This window comes from Bos javanicus, chromosome 1, assembly GCF_032452875.1.
Source record: "Bos javanicus breed banteng chromosome 1, ARS-OSU_banteng_1.0, whole genome shotgun sequence".
Classification (NCBI taxonomy): Eukaryota; Metazoa; Chordata; class Mammalia; order Artiodactyla; family Bovidae; genus Bos; species Bos javanicus.
In genome coordinates this window covers 145,426,387-145,451,231 of record NC_083868.1, presented here as the reverse complement: position 1 = coordinate 145,451,231, position 24,845 = coordinate 145,426,387, and the positions used below count along the sequence as shown (strand labels likewise).

Genomic DNA, 24,845 nt, shown 5'->3' with positions numbered 1-24,845 from the left:
TCTGAGCTCTGATGGGAAGGCTTCTGGGTCACTCTTGCCAACAGTGAGGAAACAGCAGAAAAGGCCAACACGAGGGAGTGAGGGACACTGTTTCTACAAAAGAGCTGCATGGGAAGCCGAAGGCAAAAGGCACAGGGAGTGTGGGGAGCGCTGGGTGAAGGGAAGCCCTGGGGTGACAGGCTGCGGGCACAAGTAGGGGGGGGTGTCAGTCAGCGTGCTGACCTGGAGGAGAGCGCCCTGGCATGAAGGACACCCACGAGGTGGCAGGGCTGGGGCAGCAGCGTGGCCCAGGCACGAGAGGCTCCGGGAGGAGCAGACGTGGGAGGGCGAGGCAAGTTCCCGATCACGTGGAATTGCAAGAAGCCTGGCTCGGAACTGAGCCCCTTCGTGGGCAGCCTCCACTTCCCTCAGGCCCGTACCTTTCCATGCATCAGCAGGCGGATGGTCAGCGTCACGTTCAGGCCGCCTTCCGAGACCTTGGACTCCATCTTTCTTCCAAAATGCAGCTGGGGGTGGTGGCTCAGGGTGCCAAGGGCGCCGTCAGGAAGGACAGATGGGGCCCAGATGGTGTCACCTGGTGAGGGAAGGCTCATGTCAGGGGTCGGATCTGCACCACGGGGCCAGGTCGAGGCTAGGCTACAGCCTCCCACACTGTTGGGGCAAAAGGTGGGGCTCTGAGCAGAGGGATCCGGGCACCCAGCCACAGGAAGGAGGGAAGGGCACCCCGGGATTCGCACTGTGGGCCCTGCAGGGGCTGCAAGCACATGGGGGACAGGTCCCAGGGAAAGGCCACCAGGGATTGACCTGGCCTGCCCATTAGCGCAGGGCCCTGGGTCTCAGTGTCATCTCGTGACGAGGGCCCGTGAGTGGCTGGAGGGGAAGGGGTGACCCCGTCAGCCTGGGGACCTCCATGTGCGGGGAGTGTCTGCTCTGCTGCCACCTTGGCTCTGCCCACTGCCCAATACACCAGGGCCAGAACCCTCCCTTCAGCCTTAAGAAACTTGGAGACCACAGATCCGTGTCCCTGTAGGTCTAGAGTTGCGACTCCTTAGCTATCCTCATTTCTAAAATGGATTCGTCTCCACTAACCAAACTGTGAAATTGCTGAGTGTGCCCACTTTACCAAGTTTTCAGAAAATGCTTTACATCCGGTATCACGGTCCGCTCACTGTATAGTTCCCGCAGAGCCCTGGGTCAGCACCTCACCCTCCAGGCAACATTCAGGCTCCGGTATAAGACCACAGACAAGGGGCGGTCACAGGCACGGGAGCTGAAGGATGGGGACAGCGCACCATGTGTGCAGGGGACTCGGCTGATGGAACTCGGCCTGACTGCGGAGGACAGAGCTGAACACCTCCCCCCAGTCAAGGTGGGCACAGAGCCCAGGTCCGGGGGACAGGCCACCTCCCGCAGGATGTGGAGCGGCCACAGGAGACCAGTGATGAGTACTGGAAGGAGGTCAGGGAGGCAAGGGCAGAATCGGGCAGTCAGTGTGGGGAGGGGACTCTCGGAACAAAGGGATGAGAAGCAGTGCGACCGGTGGGGATGGATCAGGAGGGGCCGGGTGCTGGGGCCTTTCGGGAGCACCAGCAGGTGTCTCTGTGCCCATGTCTGTGGGGTGCACGGGTGGCGGCTGGCGCAGAGGGAAGGCTTCAGCCAAGCAGCAGATACAGGGTTCTGACAGCACAGCACAACTTGGTGGACAGAAGGTGGGGGAAGGCCAGGCAGGAGGACCATGCCAGATGACTGGCCCGGGGCCGGGCCCCAGGGGTTCCACAAAAAGCCCAGGAGAGGACCAGGAGGAGCCTTGCTCACCAGAGAGGTGGGCAGAGCTGCCAGGTGACAGAGGACAAGCCCCCCTCGCTGGCGGACATGCCGCCTGCCCGCCCACAGGAGCAGAGGTCCCGAGACAGCTGGTGCACGGTGATGTAACACGGCAGCGTGTAAACACATCGCCTTCACACACTCACGTGCTCTGTCTTAACTGACCAGTACGGAAGCCACCGACCACTCGGGGTTACTGACACTGAAATAAAAACCTCACTGGCTAGGTCTGAGCAACCAGCCTTGCATGCTGGCACTGTGTCTGAGGGCAGGGAGGGTGCTCCGTCTCTGCAGAGCTCTGGACGGGGCAGGCAGCAGGGCAGGGGTAAGAAGGACCCAGAAAGGAGGGGATGGTCTCGTTCAAAGGATCACAGTGGTGCCAAACAGACCTACTTCCCGCCGGGCGGACACCCCGCAGCAACCCCACACAGTCTCCCTGAGCTCGGGGTGTGCACATAGGCACCCACGAACCAGCAGAGGGCAGCCAGGCACCCACAAACCATCAGAGGGTGGTCAGGTAGGCACCCAGGCACCCACAAACCAGCACAGGCTGGCCAGGTGGGCACCCAGGCACCCACAAACCAGCAGAGGGCAGTCAGATAGGCACCCAGGCACCCACAAACCAGCAAGGGCGGCCAGGCCAGCAACGCGCCTCCGCCTCCTGTATAATTAGAATCACCTCCTCTGGGGGCGGACAGCAGGGCCCTGGGGCCATCTGTTATGTAAATGTTCCAACCACGGAGGAGAAAGTGGGTCAGCGAGTGCCAGGGGTGCTCCAGGCTGCGGGCTGTCAACCGCCATCCATCACACGCGCCAGTGAGTGCCAGCCTGCCTCACGTGCCAGGAGCGGGCATCCCAGGCCTCGCCTCCATGGACTGCCGCAGACAGGAGCAGCCCCGGGAGCCGATAAGGCCACTGGGGGCACCCTCGACCTTGAAGAGCCAGCCCCGCGCCACAGGGAAGGCAGGACTCTATCCTCGGGCTGCTCCACCAGGCTCGGGATGCCTCCCACCTGAGACCGCCCCACGTGCCAGCCTCGCTCCCACCCCTGTGGCTGCCAGGGGTGCTTGGCAAGAAGCAGCAGCTGCACCCCTAGGGGCCCAGCCGGACGCCTGGGTCATCAGAGAGCCCTCCCCGCGCTGGGTGTTCAGAAACTGGTAGATCCTGGCAAGGACCCCTCCTTCCATCCTCCCCACACTGGGGATTTAATGCATTTTATTCCATTTGATGAGAGGAAGAGGAGAAGCAGATATGGCCCCCATGAGGCCTGGCAGGGCCTCTTCTCGCCCCCCGGGAGCCTGTCCAGCAGTGGTCTAAATGCTGCTTTGTGCTGACACCACTCACGACGCTTGAGTCCAGGGCTCACCCTGCACCCCCACAGGGCACCTGATTTCTGACGGATACCCTCATCCTGGCTCTCGTCTTCAAGTTCTGCTTGGGCTTGAGATTGGGCACACGGGGGCAGGGTTCCATTTACTCCTCTTTTCTAGTGTCCTTGCGTGTACATGGATGGTCGCCCGCCAGGCTCCTTCGTCTGTGGGATTTTCCAGGCAAGAATACTGGAGTGGATTGCCATTTCCTACTCCAGGGGATCTTCCTGGCCTGGGGATCGAACCCATCTCTCCTACAACTCCTGCACTGGCAGGCGGACTCTTCACCACTGAGCCGCCTGGGAAGCCCTTTCTAGCATCTTTAGAAAGAAGGTAATGGCATGGACTTAAAGTCTTACTTTTTGCCTAAATGTTTAGTTCTATAAACGGCTCTCTGCGTGTGGCTTTAGCTGCCTGCCCCAAATTTTTATATTTGTGCTCTTTGTCCACTCATGGGAACATACTTTCAAATTTCTCTTATGATTTCTTTTTTTGATTCATGAGATATTTTGAAATGTGTTACTGAATTTTCAAATATTTGGAGATTTTCTAGATGGTGTCCTATTGATTTCGAATTTAATTCTGTTATGGTTGGACAGCATACCTTGTACTACTTGAGATATTCTAAGTTTATGGAGGACTTGCTTATGGACCAGAATGTGGTCTGTCTCTGGTCTGTGTGTCTAGTTGGGCCATTCCACACAAAGCCAGAATGACTGCAACACTCTTCTGTCCATCGCTGAACAGCGATCTTAACCTGGGTGGAGTGTTCCACAGACTCGATCAGAGCAAGGATGGCTGCGATGCTCTTCTGTGCATTGCTGAGCAGGAATCTTGACCTGCAGGGGGTGTTCCACAGACTCGATTAGAGCATGGATGGCTGTGATGTCCATCGCTGAGCAGGGATCTTGGCATCTCTGACTGTCAGCGTGGATTCGTCTGTTTCTCCTGCAGTTCTAGCTTTTTTTTTGCTTTGTGTATTTTAGGCTCCACCATTAGCATCGTAACCTTTAGTACGGTTATGTTCTGTGAATGAAGTGACCCCCGGATCATGATGAGAGATCCTCCTTTATCTCTGGTAATATTCTTGACTCCAAAATTTACTTTGTTAGTAACATAGACACCTGACCTTACTAATCACTAGTGTTAGCATGGAGTCTCTTCTTCCATCTCTTATTTTTCATTTGTCTTTATATTCAAAGTGAGCTTCTTGTGGGCAGCGTATGGTTGGTCCTTATTTTTATCCTTTTTGACGATGTGCCTTTTGACTGGGGGTGTTGAGACCGTCTGTGTGACTGTTGCTGTGGGGGCTTCAGTCTGTCACCCCTCCGTCTGTCCTTTGTTCCCTGGGCCCACTTTTCCTCTGCCCTGTTTTGGATGAATGGCACATCCGTCATGATTCCACCTCTTTGTTCTCTTACCAGTCACCACTCTGGGTCTTTTCATCCAGGGGGCGGCTTCAGGGCCTGTGCACAGACGCTGGACCTGACTCAGTCCCTGGGCTGCAGCCTCGCCGCCAGACGGGGGCAGGATAGCCCCACAGCACGGTGCCTGCCTCTTTCGGCCTCTGCGCTGTTACTGCCACACGTCTGTTATAGATCCCACAGCACTTTGTTTTTAAGTGCAAGCAGTCAACTCCCTTTGAAAGGGATTTGGATAATAATAAAAGTGTCTCTCATGCTCACCCGCGTGGCCATGCCATCATTTTCCTTCTGCCGTAAGAATCCCCCCGTGTATCTGGTCGGGCACGTCTGCCGGGGATGTGTTCTCAGCTCTGGAGCATCTGGACAGCATTATGCCGCCATCTCCAGAAGCCTGTCTCATCTGGCGCGTATCCCAGGTGGACAGGGCTCCCTGCACCCGACCCGCACACTGTCCGAGGGGAGGGTCTGTTGCAGTCTCCCTTTGTCCTTTGACAGGAAAGCCCTCCTCTCGAGCACATTTAAAGGCGCTTCTCTTCGTCACTGGTTTTGATTATGATGTGCTTTGTATTTTGGGTTCTTGGGGCCTCACTGAACTTCTTGGATCTGGGGTCTTAGAATTTCCATCAAATTGGAAAAACTGCAGCTGTGTTTTGCAAGCACATTCTTTGCCCGGCGCTGTGCAGGCCCCTGGCAGGCATGCTGGGCTGTGCTCTCCCTTGGTCCCTAGGCTCACTCCGAGGCTCTGCTCCTGCCTCGGACTCACTTGCCTGCCGCCCTGCACGCCCCCAGAACATCCAGTGCATGTGTCATCTCAGTGCTGCTGTGTCACCTCCAGAAATGCAGCCTGGCTGCTCTTCCCTGCCCCCCACGTCTCCACCGGACACACTCGATTTCCCGAACACAGGCTGCAGTCACAGGGACGATGTCAGTGCCTGTGCCTGGGTTGTATAACCGTCGTCCTTCCTGGGTTTAGGGCTGAGCAGGGAAGGTCACCCTGACATCATATGACGGTGACAAGAGCTCTGGCCGTGTGGTCATGGGGTGAGTACCCAGAGGCGCCCGGCCACTTCCAGGGGCAGCACAGCCCACACCCCACCAGCCAGGGTGAAGGAGACCCCAGTGCTGCCTTGGACGAGCACTGTCTCCATGACCCTGTCTCCAAACCATGTGGCTCCTCCCAACCCGGGACGTGGACCCTCAGCGTGGCTGGGGCACCTCCTCGGCTCAGTCCCAACTGTAAGGAAATTGTCCAAATTGACCCCCACCCCGTGCTCAGAAGACACAAATCCACTTTGACCACTTTGCTTTGCTCCTCTGCTCGGGGACATGTGTCACCTTACCCCCTGATGCAAAGCCTGAGGTCAGAGTTAAGGAAAGGGTAACCCCAGGGACAAGGCTGGCTGGTGATGGGAATCCACTGCATGCCCACCCTCCCCCACAACCAGATCTCACGTTTGCTCCGGCCTCTCCTGTGCAGAAAGCCTGTGGCGCCCAGCACAGCCCCCAGCATCCCCGTCAGGGTCGCCCAGCATGGGGCAGGGACACTCCACGTCTGTGGCGTCTGAGGGAGGGCTTGGGCTGCCCTGCTGTGGGCCCCGCACCCAGGTCGCTGAGGTGCTCCATCCACCTGTGAGAGTTCCCCTGGCCTTTCTTGATGCCAGGCTGGGAGAACTGGGAAGAAGGACAGGGCAGGTTTCCTGGGACTGTGATCCCGTGCCCACAGGACATCTCACGCACTCATGTGCCCTTCCCTCGAGGACGCCGGGGCCACAGCTGGGTGTGTGCCCAGGGCCGAGGAGCGTATCCAGCAGCCATTTCCAAGTCCTGCGCTACCACTGCAGGGGGAGACAGACCGGGGAGCAGAGGGGGAGGGGTCCCCAGCGCTGACTGTCTCCCAGAGCAGAGTTTGGGGGCTGGGGGAGAGGCTGAGGGGACCCTGGGTGGGCAGATGCAGTTCCACTTTCGCCCACGGCTGGTCCAGGCTGCTGAGTCTGCCTGAGAGAAAGGCCGCCTGAGGCTGAGGAGCCCGCTGAGCCCAGCACACCCCCTCACTCAGGACTGGGCGGGTCAGGGCGGAGGGCAGAGTCCCATCAGTTTCCAAGCAGACCCCAGGCTTTTGTGTGACTGGATTCCTCTCCCGTCACAGGACACACACAGGGAGCGGGGGCTGTCTGTGCTGCTACCCCTGGGGGGCGGGGGCTGGCAGCTGACCAGTACGCTCCTCTCTCCCCTCCTCTGGCCCCGGCTGCCCCGCGGAGCTTTCCAGTCTGCATTCACCCACCCCAACTGCTCCATGTCCAAGGAGGAAGCAGGCCAGAGAGGTACATTCAGGAAGCAAGCACGTAAGGCCCATTCTACATTGGAACTTGGTCATCATCACAGTACTGTTCTGTTCATGCATGTGAAATGCATTCACTTACATTTCACTTAAAACTCTGGTGGATTTCAGAAGTCAGCGTCAGGGGGTGGGTGGCTCTGGGTGAATGCCTGAAGCTGCATTTAGGAGGCCAGCAGGAGGGTGAAGTTACACGTGATGCCACACAGCTGGTCACCGCAGAGGATGATCCTGTCGCTGAGCAGCCACCCCCAATGGGAAGGAACCCGAGAAAGCCTGCTGATGGCCCCTCCAGGGACACCTGCCTGGCGGAGCCACACAGCCCACCCCACTGTGGCCTCTCCCTGCTGGGAGTGTGTCATACCTCTGGGTATGACAGAGGACATGCGTCAAAGGCCAGTCCCCGGACCAGTGCCAGCTGCTCTCGCCCCTGCTCTTTCCTCCACGAATGCATACATGCAAGATGCAGATTGAAATTTGCCTTGTAGGAACTGGTAATTAATAACTTTGTTAATTCAACACATTCCCTGGCCATGACTAAGCACCAGGCATTGTACTGACCTAAAAAGAGGAGTAAACAGGAGGAAGGGCCTGTCAGGAAACCCTTATCGTGACACAGGAGCCAGAGGAACTGGAGGAGGGCTGGGCCCAGAGAGCAGGGAAATCCCCTCCCCCAGTGTGGGGCCCCCTGAGAGGCAGTCCCCAGTCAGCATGAGACCCCAGGCAGCAACTGGGGGCTGGGCGCACTCCTGGAGAAGCGCTGAGAAGGACTGTTGATCGGAATCCCAGAATGCCCCGGAGGCAGCGGCTACACAGGCCGTCCCATCCCAGGAAAGGGGTGGAGCTATGAGGTTCACGGCTGGGAAAGGAGATCCCCCCACCAGCATTCCAGGGCTCCCTGCTGGCCCAGGGCTCGCCTGGCCTCCTATAGTGACAGCACCTAGGCTAACAGAGCATCTGTGGTGACAGAACAAGGAGGCATCGGCAGTGAGCAGGGTGCGTGTGCCGCCCCTTGGGGCCTGACTCAAGAAACCCAGGTGGCTCCAGAGGCTGCAGTTATGGCTCTCCAGACTCCTCTTGAGCAAAGCCGTGTTCAGGAGCCACTGGTCCTAATTCCTACCCAACTCTCCCTTCCTTCCAATTGCCAGGAATTTTGGGAGGCTGCCAGCAATAGGAACCAACTAGCCACAGAACCCAGGGCCTGCTCTTCTCCTTTGTGAAAGAGATCACCAGGGGCGGTGAGCTGGGAGTCGGGTGGTAGGTGGTGGGTGAGGAAGCGGGGGCAATGCCTCCTTCCATGAGCAGAACCTATTAGTTATACATATATAATGCAATACCGAGGCAATCACTGAAGAGCTGCCAAAGGGACACTCAAGAACACGATCAATAGATCAAAATGGAATCATTAAAAATGTTGGGTTACCCACAGAAAGGCAGGAGATAAGGAAACGGAGAAACAAACAGGGAGAACAAAGAGAAAACAAAAAATAAAATAGCTAACTTAAGTTCTAACCTCTCAATAATTATATTAAATGTGAAAGTGAAAGTGAAGTCACTCAGTCGTGTCCGACTAGTCTAAATTTACCCATAAAGAAAACAGAATGGCAGAGAGGACTAAGAAAAATGAGTCAGTCATATGCTGTCAATAAAAAATTCATTCACTTCAGTTACAAAGATGCAAGCAGACTGAAAATAAACTCATGGGAAAAGATGTGTCATACAACCACTAATCAAAGGAAAGCAGGAGTGGCTATATTAGTATCAGATAAAACTGGCTTCAGAGCAATGAAAATTATCAAAGATGGAGAGAGGCACTATACAATGATGAGTCTGTCCATGAAGAAGCATAGCAAGCAATCCTAATAGCTTATGAGTCAAACACTAGGACAGTAAAATACGTGAAGCACAAACAGATAGAACTGAGAAGAAAAATGCAGAAATTCACAGTTACAGCTGAAAATTTCAGCACCATCTCAACAACTAAGAGAACCGCTAGGTGGAAATCCGTAGGGACACAGAACTTAAAACAGCATCAATCAACCGGACCTAGTCAACCCTCACAGCACGTCTGGGAGCAGCAGGACACACAGAGCACACAGCAGTGCAGACCACACCCTGGCCATAAAACAAAGCTCAGCAAATTTAAGAGAATCGAAATCATATGGTACGTTCTCAGATCACAAAGGAATCCAACGAGAAATCAATCGCAGAAATAATGGAAAAATCTCCGAGCACACGAAAACTAACACAATGCCCACTGAAGTAATCCTTGGGTCAAAGAGGCAGTCTCAAGGATTAGAAACACGTGTCAACCTGAGTGTCTCGTGTGTGTGTGTGTGTGTGTGTGTTAGTCACTCAGTTGTGTCTGCCTCTTTGCAACCTTGTGGACTGTAGGCCACAGGCTCCTCTGTCCATGGAATTCTCCAGGCAATACTGGAGTGGATAGCCGTTCCCTTCTCCAGGGGATCTTCCTGACCTAGGGAGTGAACCTGGGTCTCCTGCGTTATAGGCAGATTCTTTACTGTCTGAACTATCAGGGAAGCCGGTATCACGTATGCCTGAATAAAATACACATACCTGAAACAATACAATATACCAAAATTTGTAAAACACAAAGCAGTGCCTAGAGGGAAATTTATGGCACAAAATACATATCAGAAAAAAGAAAAAGTCTTAAATCAATAATCTAAGCCCTCATTTTAAGAATCTAGAATAAGAACAAAATAAATCCAAGTAAACAGAAGGAAGGAAATAATGCAGAAATAATTAAAATTGGAAACAGGAAAACTAAAGAAAATCAATAAAATAAAGAGCTGATTATTTTAAAAGGTTAATAAAATTGACAGACTTCTAGGATGACTGAGAAAAAAAGAAGACAAGACGAAACACCATTATAAGGAGTGAAACAGAAGCTATAGCCAAGAACCCCGCATACATCAAAGGGCTAAAAAAGCACTAGGAACAAGGCCACGCGAACAAACTGACTCAGATTAACTGGCTCACTCTGAGAAAGGCAGACTGGCACAACTCGCCTAACAAGAAATACTCGGAATAGCCCTACCTAGCAGTTGAGGTAACTGGCTTCATAATCTTGAAAGTCTCCTTAAAGAAATCTCCAAATTCAAAGCATTTCACTGGAGATTTTACCAACGGTTTCAAGAGTTAATCCCAGTTCTACAAAATCTACTTCAGAAAACAGAAGAGAAGAGAAAGATTTCCCAATCCACTTGATGAAGCAAGCATGAGCCTGGCACAAAAATCAGTACAAAAGACGGCACTTAGGTGTTAATCTAGCAAAACATGTGTAGGATTTATATGCTAAGAACTACAAAATGCTAATGAAAGAAATTAAAGATCTAAGTACATGGAGAGACAGAATGTGTTTACAGATCACAAGACTCATCACAGTAAAGATATCAGTTCTCTCTGAGCTGACATACGACTTTAACATAATTCCTATTAAAACTCCAGCAAGAATTTCATAGATACAGACAAGCCACCGTAAAATTTATATGGAAAGGCAAAGGAGGTAGAATAGTTAAAACAATTCTGACAAAGGAAAATAAAGTAGGAGGAGTCGGTTTCCTCAATAGCTGTCACGATCAAGGCTGTGGTATTGGCAGAGGGAATCAACGGAGCAGGGACAGAGCACAGAATCCAGAAACAGGCCCACACGGATGTGCCTGGCTGATGTCTAACGAAGATGTGAATGCAGTTCAATGGAGGAAAGACAGCTCTTCAACATGCAGGGCTGGAGCAACCGAACACTGGAGGCAAAAACGGACTCTGACCTAGGAGTCATCCCTTGCATAAAAATCAACTCAAAATAGAAAATAGATTTAAATGAAAAATATAAAGCTATAAAACTTTTAGAAAAAAAGAAAAAACCCTTGGGGTCCAGGGTAAGGCAGAATTCTTAGACTTGACACTAACAGCATGATATACGAAAGGGAAGCCTGATAAACAAGATGTGTCAAAACTAAAGACCTTTGTTTGCCAAAGAATATGTTAGGAGGATAAAGAGATAAGCCACAGACGGGGAGAGAATATTTGCAAGCTGCATGTCTGACACGAAACTAGTTTAAAGCATATGCGGGGATCAGACTCAACCGTGGAAAACAAGCAGTCCAATTAGAAAATGGGCAAAAGACACGGACATTTCACCAAAGAGGATCATAGGTGGCAAACAAGCATGTGAAAAGATGTTTGTGTCATTAACCACCAGGGAGATGCAAATTACTGCCCAGGAGGAACCACCATGCACCCGTCACCGTGGCTAAATAAACGGCAGTGGCCATACCAGCCCCGCCGGTGAGGATGTGGGGCCACCAGCAGGCCACGCAGGTGCTGTGGGGAGTGGCCTGGTCACCTGGAACAGGTGAACATGCATCCACCATTCGAGCTGGGATTTAGTACAAAGCAGGGAAGACCGGTGTCCTCACAAGAGGCTGAATGTGAGTTCATGGTATTAGTAATTCCCCAAAGCAGGACCCAGCACCTAATCCAGAGGTTGGTGCGACAGTCACAGGGCATCCCTGCAGCAGACCGAGACTGCACACAGAACCTGCTCCTCCAGGAGGCAGCACCAACTGCCCCATGCGCTCAGCAACCGGGGGCGGGGGGCTGGGAAAATTATGCTGTGTGAAAAATGCCAGTCCCCAAGGTCACACACTGTGCAATTTCACTGACTCAACATGGTTGAAATGATAAAATTAGAGAAATGAGCAGATCATGGCCTGCCTTGGCCCCTGCTCCGCTATCCTTCCCTAGCCTCAGGGTCTCCCTTCCTGCGACAGGCTGACTTCAGTCAGCCCGGCCAGGGCTTTCCCCCAAGGGTGCTCCCTACAAGCCCTCACCTGCACCCCTGACTGCCAGCACCTGCCTCCCGTGCCTCGGCCCCCACAGCCCTGGCCTGCTGGCAGAGGACACGCTTCTCTCTGCCATTCAACATGGAACCCCCCGTTCCCAGCTCCACTCCAGGCTGCCATGAGCAGGAGCCCACACAGTGCTCACTCAAAGGGAGATAATGCAGATGGTGGATGCTGAGTCCAGCCCATTTCTAGGCCTCACAGGACGTTCTGGAACAGAACTTCGCGATTTCTGAACTCTGAACTGGTGCGTGTGGGCGTCCAGGATGGTGTTTCCTTCCCTCCTGTCTGCTCCCTCATTCATTCACTTGCTCGCCAGGGGTCTGTTGGGTAATGGGTGGGAGCTTCCTGGGGACACAGGTAGGGAGGGCAGGACAAGGCCCTGCCTCCAAGGCAGAGTCAGGACAGGACAGGGGACTCTGCCTACACAGCCAGAGGGGGACCTGTTCCTTCTTCCCTCCCAGGCTCCGGTTGGTTTGCAAGCCCCGGGTTCCCAGAAGAGGGCAGAGGAAGCACTCCTGAAGGAACCAACAGAAGGCTGCACAAAAGTTCAGGAAGCAGAGCCGCCCCAGGTCCCTGGCCCAAGGGGAGCACCGACCCCCTCCACATTCTCCCTTCCTCTGAGTGGCTCCAATGAGGAAAGCCGAGCTTGTTCTCAGTTTCATGGGTTTCTGGTCTTGGCTTTTATCATTTCCTCCCTCCTGCTTGCCTCTTCTTTCCTTAGTGTCTTAAGGTAAAAGCTTGGATAACTGTCCGCAAACGTTTCCCATGTTAGCATTTCATGCTTAGGTTTCTCAAGGCGCTGACTCCCTTGATTCCTAAGAATTTAGAGATGTGCGTGTATTGTATACATTATCTCCCAAGTATTTCCTACATTCTTCTGCTACCTCCTCTTTGACCAGCACATCATTTACAGTGGTGTGCTTTGATTTTCAAGTATTTTGGAAATTTTTTACCTTTGGTTATTGATTTCTAGTTCAATTGCAGTCTAGTCAGAACATACATTTCTTGTGATTTCAACTGTTTTAAATTTGTTGGGCTTTTATTTTCATACATAGCACAGTCTACCTTGGGAACACCTTGTGTGCCCACGAGCCGTGTCCCTTGGTGGCCAGGTATACTGTCCTGCAAGGCCACTTGCCCTGTCAGTCGCTGAGAGGGGACCTGGATCTCCAGCTACGACTGTGACTGTGCCCCCGCTTGTCCTCCCCGGTTTTTGCCTGTGTTCTGAGGCTCCGTCGAGCAGTGTACGTACATTTGGGCCGGACGTGTCTTCCTAGAGAACTGACCATTTCATATTCATGCAACGTCCCTCTAACCCCGGTGCCACCTCGTCCGGAAGCCTGTTTCATCTCACATTCGTGCAGCCACCACAGGCTGGTCTTGATCAGTGTTCACATGACATATCTTTCAGCCAACCTGCCAGGAGCTTTATATATTCCATGTTGGTGTCTTGCTGGCTGCACATAGATTGCTCGTGCTTTTCTCTCCACTCTGACCATTTCTCACTTTTAATTGATCTGTTCCCAGAATTTACTTTTTATGTTTAGGTGTAATAACTGTCGACTCTCATGTCTGTGTATATGTATTACACGTGTGTGTAGCATACTTCTGAAATAATTTTAGATACATGAGTAGCTGCAAAAATAATACAGAGCTTCCATGGCCCATTCACCCAGCTTCTGTCTGATGTAACTGCAGTACTTTATCAAAACCAGTAATGGACATTGATCAGACATTAGTAACTAAACAGCATGGGCTCCTACACACCTTTGTTGGTGTGTGGCTCTCTGAAGTCTTGTCACACATACAGATTTCCCTAACTGCCCACATGAGCAGGGTCACGTGGACAGTCCGGCGGGCAGTTTGCAACCACTTACTCTCCTCAGTCCCAGCCCTGGGAAAGCCCAGTCTGCTCTACATTGCTACAACTTTATCATCTCAAGAACTTCATGGGAATCCAACCAGACAAAGGCACTCAGCATAATGATGCTGCTTCATGTAACGCAGGCCCATCGGTCATGGCGACTGGGCAGCACCCACTGCACACTGCACACGACTGTGTGTCCAGCACCCCCAGGAAGGACATCCGGGTGGACTCCAGCTTAGGTGGATCACAAACAAAGCAGCACATGCTTGTTGTTATATGAACACAAGGTTGCATTTTTCTGTGATAAACACCCAGGGCTGTGATTACTGAACGGTACATTAAGTGTACGTTTAACTTTGGCCTGGAGAATTCCATGGACTGTATAGTCCATGGGGTCGCAAAGAGTCGGACACGACTGAGCGACTTTCACTTCACTTTTCACTTTTCACTTTTTAGGAAACGGGCAAACCGTTTGCCCGAGTAGCTGGACTGTTTCCCACCCCAACCCCACCTGCCCAGAGCGTGAGACAGATCTGGTTCTGGGCGATTGTGCCAGCACGTGGGGGTGTCAGCATGTCACTTAAGCCATCTATAGAGATGGTGGTGATGTCTCCTTGTGGCTGACTGTTTTCTCCTAGACACCCGCCCAGGAGCATGCCTCTCACCTCTTCATCCCGCTGGCAGAAGTGTGTGTGGGTCTGCTGTCCATCCTCCAACTGCACTGTCCTGTTTTCCTTCTCTGGAGGCTAAAAGAGCTGCTCCGACGGCCAAGGACACTGCCCTTCACCGGACGTGATTGACGACGATCGTCTCTGAGGCTTTGCTTTGCCTTTTCATATTTTAACAGGATCTTCCAGGCAGTAAATACTTCTAACTGTGATGAAGCACAAGTTCTCAATTTTATCTTTTATGACTTTTAACACTTGTATATTTTATGAATGAGTGCTTTTCTCTTATATTTTCTCCTAAATAGGTTATAGTTTTAGATTTTACATTTAGCAATTTGATCCATTTTGAGTTAACTTTATGTAAGATGTGAAGTTTGCCAAGGTTTTTTTTTCTTTGTTTTATGCATCATCCATTTGCTTCTACCACTTTTTGAAAAGACCGTCCTTTCTGTAATAAACTGTTTTATTATCTTTGTCAAAATCAGTTGTCCACTTGTGTGTGGTATTTTCCAGGCCATATCCTGTTTATGTAAATGCCGACCTACCCAGCAGCACCACCATGTCTGGATAACTGTAGCATTATGGCGACTTAAAATTACTCCAATTTCAATCTTTTTCAAAACTTTCTTGGTTCCATGAGTTCCTTTGTGTTTTCACATACATTTAAAAATCGTCTTGCGTGCATTTACACACGTTCCCGCTGGGTATCTGACGGGAGAGGCGCTACACCCTCAGACCCCCTGGGAGGCCCGAGCGCCACAACGTTCGTTGAGAATCCCTGCTGTGAACACGGAGGGCTCTGCCTCAGGTCTTTGATTCCTCTCGTCAGTATTTTCTAGTTTTCGGCATATAAATCCTGTGTGTATTTTTTAAGACATATAGCAAGTATCTGACTTTTTGGAGTTCTTGTAAATGGTGCATCTTGAACTCTGGTTTCTGATTGTTCACTGGTGGTGTATAGAATAGAACTGACTTCTGTATATAGGTCCTGCATTGTTAACAAGTGAACTTGCTCATTACCATTAGTTTCCGGAGTGTTTTTGGTAGCATAATGGAATTTACAAGGTAGACAACAGTGTTATTTACGAACAGGGACTGGTTTGTTTCTTCCTTTCCGATCTGTATGCCTTTGCTTTTCTCATCACGTTGAATGGGCTAGAACTTGTGTCTTCTGTTCACAGGCGTGGTGAGAGCAGACATCCTGTCTTGGTGATTTTAGGGGAAGCACAAGTCTTTCACCACTAACTCTGATGTGAGTTGGTATTGATAGTTGTTTCTTACTCCAGCACTCCAGAACCCAAACCTCTTCAGATCTTTTATGTTGACTCAATGGGCAAAATCTGTTTATAACCAGTACTACATAGTGAAATTCTGAAGAAACAAATTTTCCAGTTCTTCTTTTTTAGGAGAATATTTGAAGCAAAAGAATCCTAGCACTGTAACGCCATCCTCAGGCCATGTGTAGCAGCGACAGCAGAAGCAGCAGCCAGTGCACCCCATCCTCAGGCTTCCACTGGTTCCGAGCCCCTTCCTAACACGGGGCCAGTCCAGCCCTGTCTCACGTATGAGCCCCACGAAACTGGGTGGCCACGAACTGGTCCAGAGTTCAGGCTTCAAACCACCAGACCGGGGCACTAATGACGCTCGTCAGACATAAACTGATGAGGACGTCCATTTCAGATATGAGGGGAAGAGGTCGAGTCAGAAAGTGGGGGGTGACTTCCGAGTCCTGAGGCATGCTCTGGGGGTGGAGGGTCAGAGATTTGGATGTTAAAGCAGAGGCCGTTCACGGCAGCCCACAGTCCCCAGTAGGGGAATTCCCACCCAGAGACGGAGCTGCTGGAGTCCCTCCTGCCAGGTGCCAGCTGAGGCCTGTGTGGCTGCTGTGAGCGCTCGGTGGCTCTGCCAGTCCAGTGAGCTGTGCTCTGTCTCGGGCTGGGCCCAGGGCCTCAGCTGTACTGGGGAGACCATGGAGGGACCTGGGGGCGGTGGGCACAGACCTGATTTATCCTGTTTAACAGCTCACTGCCCCGTCAAGCTGCTTGAGGCCGGGACAGCACAGACCCATAGAGCTTCTTGGCTGCTCTCTGTCTCTGGAGGCTCACAGTGCAGAGCTCATCCTTGAGGCTGCGGAGGAAGGAGGTTTCTGCAGAAAAATGTTCTTTCTGGTCTCAGTTAATGTTAGGAAGATGTTCAGGCCAACACAACCTGACTGCACAGTCTGCCAGCTCATCACTCAAGTGTCCAGAGAGACAAAGGCGTCGGGCTGGGCCGCATGCTCTCTACCGTCCCTGCTCTAGAGGCCATGGAGCAGGGTCTCTCCTCTTCCAGGAAGGTGTGGACCTCACCCACAATGCCCACACTCTCGTCCCACATCTGGGGAAGTGCCGAGGGTCCAGGGTGTCACCTACATCAGGTCACATGGCTCACACACGTTCCAATCACATCAGATGCTGTATCTAGGTCAGTAACATCTTTGCCGCAGGGACAGCAGACTCCCTGGGCCCTGCCTCTGGTCTGGTGGTAAGGCCTGCATGTGGACTTGACTCTCCTGAGGCCGTGGCTCCAGGAGCCCAACGTCTTCGTGTGCCTGGCACTGCACACAGTAGGTGCTTGGTCTGTCCCCACACTTTACCTGCCCCCCAACCCTCTGGCCACAGCTGGAAGCTGACCACGGCAGGGTCTTCAGTCTAACGCTCAGTGTCCAGCTGGGGCCTGCAGTGGGGATGCAGAATCAGGGGGCAGCCACCGCCCTCGAGGGGTCAGTCTAGGGAGAAATGGCCTGCAGGCTGGACAGCTGGCTGTCCCAAAGGCTGAGTCCATGTTCGGTCCCCATCCCACCCCTCGGCCATCCATTCTAGTCGGTCAGAGAGCAGAAAGGATCTCTTCTGGGACGATGAGCAGGAGGGTTGTCGTGGGCTCTGGGCCAGAAGATGTGAGGGTCGAGAAGCTGGGGCAGGTTCCCATGCTTATTCTGCACTGGGGGGCCTGGGGGGCCGGGCAGCCTCCCTCCTATCCATGCCCTGGACAGGGCTGTCTGAGACCCCGGAGCCAAGGGTGGGCAGGCTGAGCTGGGAGAAGTGGCCGACGAGGGCAGGAGCATGCAAAGCCCAGGCCGTGTGCCTGCTGGACTTGGTGCTCCTCAGCCCTGGGTCCACCCTCAGCTTGAGTTTTCTGATGTCCTGTGACCTGGCTCAGCGCATCAGATGGAAGTCGACGGGAGAGGACTGGACGGGGGCTGGGGGGAAGGGGACAGAGCCATGCTTATCGACCCCACCGTCCAGCAACAGGTCCCTGCACGTGTGTGTGTGCATATCCACCCAGGACCTCACAAAGAGTTGGGCACAGAGCACAGCACCTAGAGGGGCAGCCAAGGTGGAGCCCCTGGAGCCTCAGAGGGGTGCACAGCCATGGTCACCCAGGCCGCCGGGCCCTGGCCGGGGAGCCAGTCCTGCCATGGGCTGGCCACATGTGCACTGCGAGCCAGCAGTTCCAGCCTCTGCTCAGCTAGACACTCTGAGTCAAAGAAGAGCAAACCGGTTGCAACACTGGACGACTACCAATCATGATGCTGCACCTCGGCGAGGTCCTCTCCTGGGACAGACGGGGACTCACTGTGGGGACTCACTGTGGGGACTCACTGTGGGGAGCTGGGTCACAGGATCAACACATCAAACAATCAAACGAACACTAACCAGCAATACCTAAAGTTGATACAGCGTTTACCGTGTGCCAGGTACAGTCTTTCCACAGCCCCACCGGGAGGAGCCCCTCCCTCCATTTCACAGACCAGCTAGGAGGGCGGGGTTGGGGGCCGGGTGCCAGGATGAGCTGTGCAGTGAAGAACTGGGACTCAGCCCCCAGGCAGGTGCTGGGAGACACCGGCAGCACGGGGACAGGACACGTCCTCAGGATGTTGGGGGCATCCACCCAAACAAGGAAAGCCCTGGTCTTGAGCTTGTGCCCTGGGGCACAGAGCTCTTAATTCCAGCTTTCATTACAACACAGGGACACTGATGGTCATTTATATCAATAAAAATGTGGGAACCGGGGAATAATTTTAGATAAACGTAACAAAAGAAAGGATGTAGCTCTGTTAGTGTGAAAAGCAAAGGAGGCCAAGGTCAGCTGAGCTCTTGAGATTTTTAAGGAGAATGAAATCCAACAGTTGTGAAGGAAAAGGCTGGGTGCAGGGCAGGCTGGTTGACATCACAAGGTGAGACCAAGGCATGGCCTCATTCCTAAGAGGAAGAGCCTCCTCCACTTAGGAACCAGGGGCTCAAAGAGAGCCCTTGGCCCCTCCCCAGGGCTGCTCTCTGGGCAGAAGGTGGGCTGACCAGCCCATGGCTTGCCCAGAAAGCATCCCCAGAACCCTGTCTCCTCTCCAGGCTCCAAGAAGGGGGGGCATGTCCTGGGGGTCCTGCCTCCCCACTAGTCACACGAGGAGGTCGGCCTCCCTGGGCTGCAGGATTGCCCCACCCAGGATCCTGTCAGGACCCTGGGGAGCAGGGGGGGAAGAGGGGAGCAAACCTTGCTTCCTCAGAGCAGGGAGCCTGCAGGCCCTGCTGATAAGAGGGGGTCCCCGGAGAAGAGAGGGACCAGAAATGTGAGGACTCAGCCCCCACCCACCCCCTGCCCTGGGAGCTGGGCCCTCTCCTGGGTGAGGGAGGCTAAAGTGCTAACTGGGGTCCCCCAATCGAAAGGTGGCTTCTGTTTCCTAAAAAGACCCAGGGTCACCCAGGCTCCAGATGAGAGCCATGCATGGGCAGAATCGCCAACTGTGAGTCCCTGCCCCCAACACTGATGCTCCGGCTGGGATTAATCCCCTGACTTTAATCCTCGGATGCCCGTTAATCCTGCATCTCTGCACAGCCCGCATGGTCCTTTCCCTGCAACAGCCGGCTTGTTCTCTAAGCTGAGCGGGGGACGCAATGGCAGGTGCATGCGCTGGGAGCGGGGGGCTCTGTTCCTGCCTCCCAAACACAAACGCAGATCTGTAAAGCCAAGCCCACACACGGTGCGGGCAACCCCATAGAGCCCCCGGCACAGGGTCCACGTTGGGCTCTGCTCTGCTGGGAGGAAGTGGGTCAAACAAGCTTCGGGAGACAAGGCCCCTGAGCAGCAGGACCTGAGGCTGAACAGCAGGGAGGGAGGGCCCCATGGTGCTGCCCAGCAGACCCTACCCCCATCCACCTGGGTGCTGACAGGACACGGCCCTCTGGTTCTGGCACCACTCACCATTTCCTCAGCTCCAGGCCGGGTCCGTGTGTTGGGGGCTGCACTCAGGGGACGGGCAGGGGATGAGGACGGGGCGATGCTGTGGGCCCAGGTGGTTAGCTGGCCAGGCTTCTGGAGGCAGCCCCATGGACACGGCCAGGGGACAGGGCCTGGCCCCCTCCCTCTCCACCAGCCGGGCTCAGGCAGAGAGTCCCCGACCCCATGGCATCGCCCATGGGCCCCAGGATGCTGCCTCAGAGGCTGTGTGGTGTTTAAACCTCAAAATGTGGAAGATACATGTTTTTCAGTCACCAGAACCCGATTGTAACTTTTAAAACCAAGTACAAAGAATGGAATCAAAAGTCCGACCGCAGGGCAGGGCACTACCCCTGCTGAGGTGCGAGCGTGGCAGGGTGGCTGTGGGCGGCCCCTCGCGTGGGGACATAGGACTGGGGGCTGGGAAAGCCCTGCCTCAGAGCAGCACTGAGCCCCTCCCCGGGGGTCGCTGTGTGCGTATCCTGAGCAGTCCCCAGGGACATACAGGACCTTATGCATACATCTCTCAGACAGCACGTGCCTTCCTGGCTTGAGGTTAAAAGCAGGGTAGTTTAAAGGCTATAAAACACGCAAACCTTGAATCACAGCTGGATTTCAGACCCGCCAGCCCCAGAGAAATGGAAACCCACTCCAGTATTCTTGCCTGGAAAATCCCATGGACAGAGGAGCCTGGCAGGCTACAGTCCAGGAGGTCACAAGTGTCGGACATGACTTAGTGACTAAACCACCACCACCAACCCAGACAAGAAACAGCTCTGCCTCAGGGCTCAGCCCCAGCGCCAAGCGAGCACTGTGGGGGCACCCCGTCCCCAAAGACCCTGCAGGGGTCTCAGCGCTGACTAGGCAGGTCAGTGCTCTGTGGTTCCTCCTGCTGAACGGGCCTCCAGGCCACGAACATGGCCACAGGAGGTCGACCCTGCCGTCCCTGGGCAGTGGCCTCCTGCTTGGGGTGAGGACCGTGTTTGTCCGCATAGGGACGTGGCCCTGCCAGGCTGCCCTCCTGACCCACCTGCTCCTGGGACGTTGCTTGGCGTGTGCCACCCTGGTCCATGACACCCACAAGCTCATGGAAATGGCCCTGGGCTGTTTCTGAGCGGGGGCTACAGCCTGGCCGCCAGGCTTGCAGGCTGAGCCCCTCAGCGCCTTCTAGGCCGCATGCCCACAGGGGCCATCCCTGGACAAGACCCTTCCGAGCCGTAACACGTCTCTGCACCCTTCAGCCCACTGCCTCGGTGCAGACATCAGCGTTTGGTCTGGATGCCTGGTGGACCCATGCCTGTTACTGAGCAGTGTGTCTGCTCCTGCTGACCGAAACATCACCGTTCCTACAGGCCTATCTCCCCCCAGGCCTGCCTGCCCCTCCACTCCCGTCACAGGTCTGCACTCCGCCGGGTGGTGCGCTTCCACACAGGCTTCTTTCCCTTTCCTCTCCTGCCTTCTTCTGGGTCACTCTGAACAATACCCCCAGCCCGCACCTCGGGGTGAGGGGAGCGAGCCCAGCCTCAGCCCTGCCCCTGGTCCCCGTGGCCCTGGCTCCTGATCGGGTTCCCAGGGCCACCCTCTGCAGCCTGGGCTCGGCCTGGGTGGCGGGCCGGCCGCCCTCCACAGGGTCTCCTCTGGCTCTACACTGTGGGAGCGGGGTCTCTATGCAGGAAGGGCAGATCCCATGTCACCCCAGGGTGAGAGGGACCCTGCTGCCAGGTCACACTCGGGAGCAGGACACACGAGGGAGCAGGACACACTCGGGAAGCAGGACACACTCAGGAGCAGGACACACTCGGGGAACAAGACACACTCGGGGAGCAGGATGCACACAGGGAGCAGGACACACTTGGGGAGCAGGACGCACAGGGAGCAGGACACACGCGGGAGCAGGACACACTCGGGAACATGACACACGTGGGGAGCAGGACACACTCGGGAGCAGGACACACGCGGGGAGCAGGACACACTCAGGAGCAGGATACACACAGGGAGCAGGACACACACGGGAGTAGGACGCATGCCTGACCAGGACACACAGGACACACTCAGGGAGCGGGACACATACAGGGAGCAGGACACACACGGGAGCAGGACAAACACGGGAGCAGGACACACAGGACACACGCAGGAAGTGGAACACACACAGGAAGCAGGACACACACAGGAGCAGGACACACATGGGGAACATGACACACTTGGGAGCATGACACACTTGGGGAACATGACACACTCAGGAGCAGGACACACACAGGGAGTGGAACACACACAGGGAGCAGGACACACACAGGAGCAGGACACATGCGGGGAACATGACACACTCGGGAACATGACACACATGGGGAACATGACACACTCAGGAGCAGGACACACGCAGGGAGTGGAACACACACAGGGAGCAGGACACACACAGGAGCAGGACACACGCGGGGAACATGACACACTCGGGAACATGACACACGTGGGGAACATGACACACTCAGGAGCAGGACATACACGGGGAGCAGGACACACGCAGGAGCAGGACACACGTGGGAGCAGGACACACGTGGGAGCAGGACACATGTAGGAGCAGGACACACTTGGGAGCAGGACACACGCAGGAGCAAGACACACTCGGGAGCAGGACACATGCAGGAGCAGGACACACATGGGGAGCAGGACACACTTGGGAGCAGGACACACACGGGAGCAGGACACACACGGGGAACATGACACACTCGGGAACATGACACACGCGGGGAACATGACACACTCAGGAGCAGGACACACGAGGGGAGCAGGACACACGCAGGAGCAGGACACACGCAGGAGCAGGACACACACAGGGAGCAGGACGCACGTAGGAGCAGGACACACACGGGGAGCAGGACACATTCAGGAGCAGGACACATGCAGGAGCAGGACACACACGGGGAGCAGGACACACTTGGGGAACCGGACACACGCGGGGAGGTTCCTGCGGCTGGGCTCCGCATCTGACCCGCAGGGTCCTCGACTGGGCTCACAAGCGCATTGGCTCGGCTGTGACCCACCTGGCCGTGGCTGCCAGCAATGCCAAGTCTGCCCCTCAGCACCCTCGGCTCTCATACTCACGTGGGCACCAATGTCCCCTGAAAGGCTCCGTGGATCACAGACACAGCCTGGTGTTCCTCACTCAGGTGGTGGGGCGGGGAGAGATGAGACTCTGCCTTTCCAGGTTCTCGGGGGGTGTCCAGAGTCCAGGAACCTCCCGGAAAAGCACTGGCGGGCACCATCCATTACAATAGTGCAGTCATGCTCCGAAGGAGCCAGTCCTCACTGTGGGACCACCTGGCACACCAGCTTTGCCCCTGCCCGTCCTCAGACCCTGACTTCTGAAGCCCCCTTGCCAGAGTGAAGATGGCTCTTCAGAGGCTCCACCCTGGGCACTCGGGGCCCCCTACCTTCCCAAGGCTGCCAGGCTAGCACACGCCTTCAAGGCTCTGCATTTCTGCACCCCCTCCAATTGAGCGGGGGCCTCCCCAAGACCAGGACACAGATGGGTGGCCCAGGGTACATGCAGAAGGCGACCCAACTCCCTAAGGGGCCCTTTCAGTCCCTGATGAGGCCAGACTAAAAGCAATGAGTGATCATCGGAGACCAGCCCAGGCCAGAGTGAAGGACGAGGGTGAGGCGCTAGCCGTCAGGAACACACGAGGGGCGCCATGGACAGAGATGGGTCCTTGGCTTAGGGGAGCTCCCTCTGAGATTGTGTGATTTCTGCAGAAACAATCTTCTCTTCCGCTGGTAAACAAGGGACAGCCAACGCCCCTAACACCGGCCCCACTGCAGGTGTTACCCCCGGGTCTCATTTCCCCTAGAGCCAATTATGGGGTGCAGCTTACACTGTCATTAACATGAACACACATGAACTTGCTCCCCACATGATGACCCAGCCCCGTTCCCAGGTGCTGGGAGGTAGGTTGGGTGGGACAGGAAAAGCAGACAGTGTTGAAACTGCACAGAAATTCTGGGCACTCTCCCAGGCTCAAAGGAAGTGTTAGAATCAGTAACACACACAAAGAAGATGAAATTTCCTGCTCTGTAAAAAATTTCTTTTCTTCAAGATCACAAATGGATAAGAACCCTTTAGAAAGAGTTCAAGAGACTCACTGAAGGGCTGCAGCTGAAAGGGACTGGGTATCACCCTGGCCGCCTCACATTTCTGCAAGGAGAGAAAGTCTTATTTCGTTACCAAGGGTGCAGCTATTGTTTTACATCTCACCATGGAAGAATTTACCACTGAAAGTGTCCACATTCACTTCAGTGGACTTGGCTATAGACTCATGTTTCCTGGAAAGCCAGTTAAGATGCAAATTTTAAATATTTTATTTCTGAAAAGCAAAATCATTTTCTCCAGTAGAACACACTCAAATCAAATACCATACAACCTGGTTTCTGGGAAAGCATCTCTGGAAACGTCTGTCCCCCCAATCCAAACAAGAGCGCGTAACTGTCTAAGCGTGCCGGCGGTCAGCCCACCACACAGACAACAGCAAACCTTCTGTGCCCACTCACCACCTGCAAAACGCCCTCAACAGACATCCTCGGCTAGGGCAATGCTTCGATTCACTTACAGGACAGGCAGAAAACGACATTTTGTTATTTGTAAACCACAGAACTCAAGCACATTTTACACACACTTGCAAAGTACTGGACCTGCCCGCCACCCCCTCCACTTCCTTACAAGGAATTGTACTCACTGGCCTCCCAGGGATGACAGGGGGTCGGTATTTCTCGTCTAAGCATCAGGCTCCAGAAGTGCATGCGCTCCACATGCTGCAACACACACACACGGACTTTATTCTGACATGTGCTCTGCACTCACGTGGGTGCCGGCGGCTCACCTGGTCGCTACAGGCTGGGTGGACACCTCCCAGCAAAGATCCTGGTCCACGGAGGGCGTGGATCCCTGGGCCCTGGAGACAACCAGCCTCTCTGGGCAGGGGTCGTATTCCCACATGTGCCCCAGGAGCACAGACAACTGAAAAATGACCTATGAACTCCGTACATCACAGCTCACTAAGGTGGCGTGTTAACAGTGACCCTGACTCTCAGAGAGGGGCCCTGCTGTCAGACCAGGGGAACATCCCAGACTTTCGGCGAGGATCCCAAGCTCCCGCTCCGTCAGCACCCGGCATGGCCCACTGGATGGCCCTTTATGCCGCCGTCTGGGCTCCGCGTGGCCTTGGCCGGGCCCATAGCCCCT

The 24,845-nt window shown here is 54.5% G+C and overlaps 1 protein-coding gene across 18 annotated transcripts in view; it reads right to left on the bottom strand.

Annotated features, from left to right (window-relative positions):
• The window catches only part of PCBP3 (poly(rC) binding protein 3), a 230,473-nt gene that overhangs the window by 26,958 nt on the left and 178,670 nt on the right, over positions 1-24,845 (bottom strand). For 14 of the 18 annotated variants that reach the window (XM_061423792.1, XM_061423783.1, XM_061423762.1 and 11 more), the window contains 2 exons: positions 24,340-24,415; positions 420-574 (listed from right to left, as the gene is read on the bottom strand). In XM_061423792.1, coding sequence (XP_061279776.1) covers positions 420-574; positions 24,340-24,403 — 219 coding nt within the window. In that variant the 5' untranslated portion in view covers positions 24,404-24,415. The remainder of the gene's footprint in view (positions 1-419; positions 575-24,339; positions 24,416-24,845) is intronic. The other 4 variants (XM_061423816.1, XM_061423866.1, XM_061423774.1 and 1 more) reach the window with 1 other exon arrangement.